This window comes from Lactuca saligna, chromosome 4 (assembly GCF_052625555.1).
Source record: "Lactuca saligna cultivar CGN05327 chromosome 4, ASM5262555v1, whole genome shotgun sequence".
In the NCBI taxonomy this organism is placed as follows: domain Eukaryota; kingdom Viridiplantae; phylum Streptophyta; class Magnoliopsida; order Asterales; family Asteraceae; genus Lactuca; species Lactuca saligna.
In genome coordinates this window covers 266848832-266858626 of record NC_136420.1, presented here as the reverse complement: position 1 = coordinate 266858626, position 9795 = coordinate 266848832, and the positions used below count along the sequence as shown (strand labels likewise).

Here is a 9795-nt window from a genome sequence, read left to right as displayed (position 1 = left end):
GAAAAGATAAAGATAACTCTATATGTTGTTGGTTTACTCAATTATACTCTTCATTTATTTAGAAGCTTTGTTGAGTATGAACTGATATAATATAAAAGACAATGAGAAATCAGTGTTACATAAACAATCGGTGAGAAATCGTTGAGAAACAGAAATCGTGAGCCAACAATCGAGGGTAAATCAAACAATCCATAAATCAAACTCTCAAGTCTCATTTGTATCAGAGAAGGAAAGAAGAAAATTAAGGGTAAATTACCCTCAAATGCGGAAGGGCGTCGACGGCGGTGATGGGAAACGTCAAACGCGGGTCGTCGGTCGTGTGTCGCGTCTTGGGTGGGAGTTGGAGAAGTCGCAGTCGGAGTACGGGAAGGAAGCTGAAGTCCAGCTAAAGCTAGAAAGCCATCAATCGATTGTGAAGACCGAAGAAAGCTGAAGCCCTAATTTCCCATTTGTATTTTACATTATATATATATATATATATATATATATATATATATATATATATATATATATATATATATATATATATATATGTGTGTGTGTGTGTGTGTGTGTGTGTGTGTGTGAGTGTGTGTGTGTGTGTAGGCCACATGAGAGTACAGAACGGAAATACTCACTCCCGACTCTGGTCCTAAAAATAAATAGGGGTTAATCTCACCCTTGCCCCTGCTTCGAATTTTTTAAAAATTAGTCTCGTACGGTATCAGGATCTAGTGGGGGTTTTTGACATCCCTGTTTAGTGGGCTCGGGAATTTCTTGCATACATTATATTAGTGACGGATTACTAACAACTTAGTGACTGATCAATAACAAATTTTGTTTTGATTAAATTATAATAGTTGACGTATCGTTGATTTTTGTTTACATACAAAAATTATATTTAAGACTCATTTTTACATTTCGCACAATACCTCTAAAATCAACGAATCAATCCCGATTGTTATGTATCATCCACCGTTAAGCATCCGTTAACCACACGTTTTCTTGTCAAATCGAGGCTCACTTATTTATTTACTAGGTTATAACATATGGAAACCACGGTCGATATATTTAAAAATTTTATATAGATAAAAAATAATAAATACCAAAAAAAAAAAAAAGATACTATCCATTGTAAGTAATTATGAATTAATTTGTTAAGCAAAATAAACATTATAATGTTATTAGGATATAATTTTGTATTTTCTAATTTTGAATTTGACTTGTTATTATAAAAAATAAAAAAATAAAAATCATAGAAAAATATCACGTGTCAAAAGACATTTTAAAAAATTAACACTTGTCATTTTTAGGTTTCATTTATTAGTAGAGTTATATTTATTTATTTTTAAATGAAGTTTTTTTTTTTTTTAAATTATGTTCATGAAAGTTTTTAATTTTATTTTTAGTACAACATACGAAATGATATAAAACGTTACATTGTTATTTTTTGAATTAAAAGTGTTGAGTCAACGATTACTATTATCGAAGGCTTGTAATTCACTCGTTTGTAAAAGTGCCAATACAATATCCACTGCTACCTAGCACGTCACTATCCCATCTCTCTCTCTTCCTCTGCAAAACAAAACTATATTGAAATTTAGGGTCCGACGACAACTGTTCTCTCCCTTGATCTCATCTCTATAATCTCTCTTTCTCTCTCACACACAAGCACACAGCAATGGCCGCCGCATCGTCTCCACGCGATGAGAACGTATACATGGCAAAACTTGCCGAACAAGCAGAACGCTACGAAGAAATGGTTGAATTCATGGAAAAAGTCGTCGCCGCCGCTGACGGCGGAGAGGAACTAACCATCGAAGAGCGAAATCTCCTATCCGTCGCCTACAAGAACGTCATCGGAGCACGGAGGGCCTCATGGCGCATCATCTCCTCGATCGAGCAGAAAGAAGAGAGCCGAGGCAACGAAGGACACGTGTCCACGATCCGTGACTACAGATCTAAGATCGAGACGGAGTTGTCGTCGATTTGCGACGGTATTCTCAAGCTTCTCGATTCTAAACTCATCGGATCCGCATCTAGCGGTGATTCGAAGGTCTTTTATCTGAAGATGAAAGGCGATTACTATCGGTATTTGGCTGAATTTAAGACCGGATCTGAGAGGAAGGAAGCTGCCGAGAACACTCTCTCCGCTTACAAGGCGGCTCAGGTTAGGGTTTTCTCCTCTCCCCTCTCCCTCACTTCTACTTATTATATGAGATTTTCTTCGCTTTTAGGCTTTATATTCAAGTTAAACATTAAATTAGTCATTCCATTTCCAAATTCCAACCCTGTTAGGTGCAGATTTGGTAAAAAGGAAACTATGTTGTGGTTATAACTTGTAACTTGTAACATCATCTGTTGGAAAATCTGTTCATTTGTTCCCCTTATCATCATCTATCGTCTCTCTCCTCTAAATATTCCGTAGGTGTGTTAAGAATCCAGAAATGCAAATTGGATGATTGTTTTGAAGTATTTAACATTTTCATTCTTTTAGGATATTGCAAATGGAGAACTAGCTCCCACTCACCCAATCCGACTAGGGTTGGCACTCAACTTCTCTGTGTTTTATTATGAGATCCTGAATTCACCGGATCGTGCGTGTAATCTTGCAAAACAGGTGAGATACATGAGCTCATAATCATGTTATTGAATCTTTATCAGTTTTGTTTGTTAATAATTTTGATGAAATATTATACTGAAATGTTTGGATGTGTTTACAGGCTTTTGATGAAGCAATTGCTGAATTGGATACTTTGGGAGAGGACTCTTACAAGGACAGCACTCTTATTATGCAGCTTCTTCGTGATAACCTCACTTTGTGGACTTCTGATATGCAGGTATTTTAATTTTTAAATGACTCAAATCCTGGAAATAGCAATGTATTTTCATTACTTTTTAATTTCATCTAAAAATACAAAACAAGTTTTCACTGTGTAGATTTTTAAAAGTTTAATGAAAATGTGTTGCTTTTTATATTTACTGTAATAGTTATTGATTTTAAGTGTTTGTTTGAACACCAGGATGACAGTGCTGAGGAAATTAAAGAAGCACCAAAGGCTGATGAGTAGTAAAAGACCACTCTACCCCTGTCTGTTTATGCTTGTTCGTAATTGTTTTTTTTTTTTTTTTGTCTATTGAAAAATTGCTACTTTTTTAGTCGTAGGAGTTTCTTCTTTTATGTTTAGTTGTGATTTCCATCTTTCCAACACTTTTCACAGTTTCTAAATATTATTAATTAACGTCTGGTTGTTAATTTCTTATTTTAATTGCTTGTTTTTCATATTCATGTGTCCACTTCAACCATTTATTAATCTAGAACATTAAAAAAAAAAAAAAGGGTTTAGGTCATTTTCATCCATTGAACAACTTTTATGAATGTTTTATTTTAGTTATTATATTTTGTTTAAGCTACCATTTGTCATTGAATTTTTTTTATTATTTTTCATTTTAGTCACTCTTATCTTTATTATCATTTATATAAAAATTAAAAAAACTATAAATTTTTTTTCTATTTCTCCACAACTAAACTTGTTATGCCAATTATTTTAAAATAAATTATATGAATATTGCTTGAGCACATGTTTAATGTTTTCAATTGCTTCATACAAAATGTAGTTTTTGTGCATTGAAGGATGATTGAATCCTCTACTTGAGTAGACTTGTTAGTGTTTTTGATTAATTCATATGTACCAAAATATCTTTTGTTTTAGACCCACCTGATACAGACTTTCCACGGGTCACCTAATCTAAAACTAGTTATAGATGATGATTTGGTGCGTTTCTACCAGTAGCGAGTGATGGGATGAATAATGACAAAATAGTTTATTATTATTATAATTAAATCATTACGAGTGTTCGAGTTGTAACATTTCAAAAATCATAATAAATTTAAACTTTTCAAAAAAAATAATTCAATCCATAATGTTTACAAAACCATTGTTTCAAAAGTGTTTCTTAGAAATCTGAGTGTCCCAAAAATCCACATAACATAAAACCAAAGGATGCACACGATTATGTCTTTGCCTTGTCATGATCCTCAGACGTATCTGTAACAAAACTAAAACTGTAAACCAACGCTTATTGAGTCCCTCCACACTACCGCTACATAAGATAACTGATGGGTTTTGTACATAAGAACATTGCTAAGTGCGCATACAAACCCTAATGCTCGGATCTAGGTTTCTCTAATTAAACATGCATTGAATCCAAGACTTCTAATGACTAATTAGGTATAAGAACAACACAAAAACCAGAGTTAGAAGCATACCTTGAAACACTTGTTTGATCTTCTTGTTCTTGGAGCTTTAGAGTCACAATTGTAACTCCTCTAATGGCTTACAAACACCAACTAGCAAAGAGGATGATTTGAGAGAGAGGAGAGAGGAGGAATTCGGCCAGAGTATCCTTACTTTAGAGGAGGTGTCGAATTCCCTATGCCATAGGGTCTATTTATACTTGTAGACTCCTTAAGGGTTACAACTCAAACCCTAGTTGGATAACTATTACTCAAAGCAATCCAAATCCATTCCTTAGATAATGCCTTGGACAAATTTAGGCTTATCCTAGCCTAGAAATCGTCCAACCCTTTATCCAATAAGGATTACAGTCTAAAGTTTAACTATCAAGCAATTGACAGTTTATACCCTCTTATTTAATTAATCTCCTTAAGTCATCAAATTAATACTAATTAATCTATAACTTATATTAATCAAATAACTATATTATTATTCCTTATATTATTCTCATAATATATTAATAATATCTATTCTCTCATAATAAATCATCCTACCAAGTTGCTATGGTGAAAGCAACCCAAAAGGACCATGCACAATTGGGTCAAATACTTGCCTAATATAGTTGCAGCCTTAGACACTATTCCAACAGTCTCCCACTTGGATAAGTCGAGTAACTATATGTGCAGGTACATTCCGATTTGCAATCGTAGCTCTCAAAGACGCTGTCAAACTCTGATCTAATCAATATTCTCCTTCAGATAAGGGATCGTACAGTCCTCTATTAGATATCATGCTGACAATACTATGGAATAGTTAGTCTAGCATTTGGTTTCTCGATCTCCGATTTATTTGACATAGAACTTAATCGAACACATCAATTCAGTTCTGACCGGGCCCGACACATAAGTCAAATCAAATCATCGAGCGGCCGGGATATCACTTTTTCCTTCACAGGATAAAAGTTACAGATAAACTTCGACTTATATGCATTTACTTATTCATTAACCAACTACACACAACAATGCGTTTTATAACATCGAGTTACCAATGCGTTTTCGCATTATCAATGTACAATCCAGTAACCAATAACAAACCATATATCTAGGTTTTAAGACTATATGATATTATCGTCTTGCAATCACCTTTTACTATCACATTCCATAAGGTGATTCCAGCAAGCCCGGGTTTGTTCCAATGCTCAAACCTAGTTCATAAGCATTCATGAACGTTGCAACAATCTTTTGCTATGTCTAACACCATTTAGACACTCTACACACCTATTCATGACAATCTTCATTCATATCTACTTCCGACATATGAACGATTGTGGATTATTTGAACAATTCAATTATTCTTAACAAACTCAATTATTCTGGAAGTCAAAAGATGCAAAGTGAAACAATAGTTAAACAATTAACATAAGATAGTAACATTACTTATAAATAAAACTCATTTATTTAATCATCAAATGTTAATTACATTTATCTATTACACGTTTCTAATACTATCTAATCTATGCTAATATCATCCTTCAGCCCAATACTCTTAGCATGCTGCAAATGCTTAACCCTACTCAGTCCCTTCGTAAGCGGATCTGCTGGGTTATCTTCTGATGATATCCTCTTCACTACGAGTTGTCCTTCTTCTACACGATGTCTAATAAAGTGATATTTTCTGTCGATATGTCGTGATCTACCATGATCTCTCGGTTCCTTGGTTAAGGCAACCACACCTTCATTATCACAGAAAATCTCCATGGGCTCCTTTATGGCAGGTACAACTCCAAGATCACCAATGAAGTTCTTCAGCCATATTGCCCCCTTCGACGCTTCGCTCGCTGCGATGTACTCTGATTCGCACGTTGAATCAGCTACAGTTTCCTGCTTGGAACTTTTCCAAGTTACTGCTCCTCCATTCAGGGTAAAGACCCAGCCCGACTGCGAACGGTAGTTGTCTCTGTCGGTCTGAAAATTGGCGTCACTATACCCTCGCACCTTCAAGTCATCACTCCCTCCGAGGACTAAGAACCATTCCTTCGTCCTCCGAAGGTACTTAAGGATATTCTTCACCGCAATCCAATGGGCTCTGCCAGGGTTCCCTTGATATCTACTAACCATGCTCAAAGCAAAGGCTACATCAGGGCGAGTACAAGTCATAGCGTACATGATTGAGCCAACTGCGGAAACGTATGGAACTCGGCTCACTTCAACTATCTCAGCTTCGGCACTCGGACTTTGAGTCTTACTCAACTTGGCATTACTTTGTATCGGTAATTCTCCCTTCTTCGAGTTTTCCATACTAAAACGTTTCAGTACCTTCTCTAAGTAAGTGTTCTGACTAAGTCCTATTAGTCTCTTACTTCTTTCTCTTACTATCCTTATTCCCAAAATATAGGAAGCCTCTCCGAGGTCCTTCATAGCGAAGCACTTCCCAAGCCAGGACTTAACTTCCTGCAGGGTCGAGACGTCGTTTCCTATGAGTAATATGTCATCAACATATAGAACGAGGAAGCTTACTACACTCCCACTGGCTTTGACATATACACACGATTCATCTTCGCTTCGTACAAATCCAAACTCTTTGACTTTCTCATCGAAAATAAAATTCCATCTGCGAGATGCTTGCTTGAGTCCATAAATGGACTTCTCAAGCTTACACACTCTATTCGGATATTCGGATGCTTTGGATCCATAAACCCCTCTGGCGAGCCATGTAAACATTCTCAGCCAACTTTCCGTTAAGGAAAGCGGTCTTGACATCCAATTGCCAAATCTCATAATCATGAAATGCAGCAATTGCTAGCATCACTCTAATAGACTTTATCTTCGCAACTGGTGAGAAGGTCTCTTCATAGTCAACTCCGGGAGTTTGAGTAAAGCCCTTCGCAACTAATCACGCTTTATACGTGTGTACTTTTCCATCCACGTCGGTCTTCTTCTTGAAGATCCATTTGCACCCAACGGTCTTACGTCCGGGCACATTATCAACCAAATTCCAAACTTGGTTATCATACATGGATTGGATCTCGCTTTCCATTGCCTCTTTCCATTTCGTAGACTCCGGGCCTGCCATGGCTTCCTTATAGCTATTAGGTTCATCAAGATTTATTAGTGTACTATCACTAATATACGTGTCCCCTTCGGTAGTAATATGAAAACCATACAACTGGGGTTGAAACCTAACTCTTTCGGAACGTCTAAGAGGTAATGATATGTCAATCGGTTCAACCGGAGTTTCCTCCTCGGGTTGAGCGCCAGCGGTTGAGGTTCCTTCATCTATCGACTCTTGAATCTCTTCAAGATTGATTTGCCTCCCACTGTCTCCTTGGCTTATGAGTTCTCGCTCTCGGAAAACTCCTCTCCTTGCAACAAAGACAACATTGTCCTTCGGTCTATAGAAGAGCTATCCAAAGGATTTCTGCGGGTAGCCGATGAAAATACATCGCTCACTACGAGGTTTGAGCTTGTCGTGAGTATCTCGTCTTACGAAAGCCTCGCAATCCCAAACCTTGATATGTGCTAACGAAGGAGCTTTCCCCGTCCACATCTCGTGAGGTGTTTTGACAACCTTCTTAGTAGGGACTCGGTTAAGGATATGGGCGGCAATCTCTAAGGCATACTCCCAAAAAGAGATAGATAGTGAAGCATGACTCATCATAGAGCGAACCATGTCCAACAAGGTTCGATTACGCCTTTCTGCCACACCATTCAATTGTGGTGTCCTAGGTGGCGTCAATTGTGAAACTATTCCACACTCCTTGAGATAATCGTGGAATTCAAGACTTAGGTACTCTCCTCCTTGATCAGATCAAAGCATCTTGATCTTCCTGCCCAATTGATTCTCCACTTCATTCTTAAACTCTTTGAATTTTTCAAAAGTTTCTGACTTTTGCTTGATTAAATAGATATACCCATATCTACTATAGTCATCGGTAAAATTCACGTAGAAGCGGTTTCCATCCTTCGTGGTAGATCTAAACGGTCCACATATAAACAAACCATGAAAAGAAATGATGTTTCTAGCCATTTCTGGCGAATAGCAACAATTGTTCAAATCTAAAGATAAACTATTCCTAAGCACTAAAGAATACACTCCAATCTTGGTCACAGGCGACGATCTTCTGTTCCCCATGATTAGATTTATTCTTCCATGCTCCACGTCTCTACTTCTTCTTAGTCCCTGCACATTGGAACAAATGTGGTAACCACAACCGGTATCAAGAACCCAATAAGTATTGTGAGATGAATCATTAGATTTAATTGTATATATACCTGCGAAATATGGCTTGATCTTTCCTTCCTTGATGGCTTGCAGGTACTCCGGGCAGCTTCTCTTCCAATGTCCTATCTTGTGGCAGTGGTGGCACTCTGCCTCCTTCGGGTTAGAGCAGGGCTTAGCGGGATCAACTTTGGTCCCACTAGAAGAGGCACCATCTCGGGCTTTCACCTTGCGATAGTTCTTTGACGAAACCTTCCTCTTCTTTCCCTTTCCTTGTCCAATTGCCAAGACAGGAGCAGCGGGCGGATTGGGAGTTGGTGCAACAGACTTGTCCTTGAAGTTGCTCTCAACGACCCTCAAGAGACCTTGGAGTTTGCTTAGGGTGACCTCTTCTTTGTTCATGTCATAGGTCATCCTAAATTGATTGTAGCTCGGAGGCAAAGAGTGAAGCACCATGTCGATCGCCAAGTCTTCCCCAAAGTCAACATTTAACTTGCGAAGGCGGTCGACATACCTTTGCATCTTTTGCAAGTGCACGGTAAGAGATTCTCCATGACCCATCTTAGCGGAAATCATGTTTGTGAAAATCTCATAATGCTCTTGTCTCGCGTTTTGATGGTATCTCTCCAATAAGTCTTGGTGCATTTCGTACAGATACATGTCCTCGTAGTAGGACTTTTGGAATTCGGAGTTCATTGTCGCGATCATGATGCAATGCACTTTCGTTGCATCATGCTCGTGAGTTTCGAAAGCAGCGATTTTGGCGGGAGTAGCAATTTCGGGGTTGATTTTCTCCAGCTTCTCATCGAGGACATACTGCTTATCCTCATAGCGAGCAATCGTGCGAATGTATCTTATCCATTCGATAAAGTTCGTTCCATCAAAGGTGACCTTTTGACAAAGGCTCATCAAGGTGAAAGAACTCGCAGCAGCATTTTTGGCGTTCGACATCTATAAATAGAAAGGAAAAAGATTGATTATAATGTGAATCCCTAATTATCACCCAATAAGAAAAATTAGGGCTAGGATCCAACAACAATATTTACACATTAGAAAAGGGATGCCGTAATCTAACATGCAAACAATTTGAAGGTAAGTGAATGATGATTCACTAATTCTCCACCATGAAAAACATAACTTTAAGTCCTAAATGTATTGAGAATTCCTAGGTTCGGATGAGATTCATTGAAACTTTTCAATGGCATGTTTAAATCTCGATATGTCCCTCTTGTTTGTGACTGGGATACCGAGGATCACAAAGCAGGTGTGAATTACCATGCAAATTAACATGGTGCCTTCATTGTAACGATCGCCTATTCGATGTGCCGGTAAACCACACACGCTCCATCGAACTATGATA

The 9795-nt window shown here is 37.7% G+C and overlaps 1 protein-coding gene across 1 annotated transcript; it reads left to right on the top strand.

The window, feature by feature from the left end:
- Positions 1-1521: 1521 nt before the first annotated feature.
- Positions 1522-3248, top strand: LOC145043585 (14-3-3-like protein). The gene is made up of 4 exons (XM_078992285.1): positions 1522-2149; positions 2477-2599; positions 2703-2819; positions 3003-3248. Exons 1-4 carry the CDS (start codon positions 1661-1663, stop codon positions 3048-3050), a joined length of 777 nt encoding a protein of 258 aa, XP_078848411.1. The 5' UTR covers positions 1522-1660; the 3' UTR covers positions 3051-3248.
- The last annotated feature ends 6547 nt before the right edge of the window (positions 3249-9795 follow it).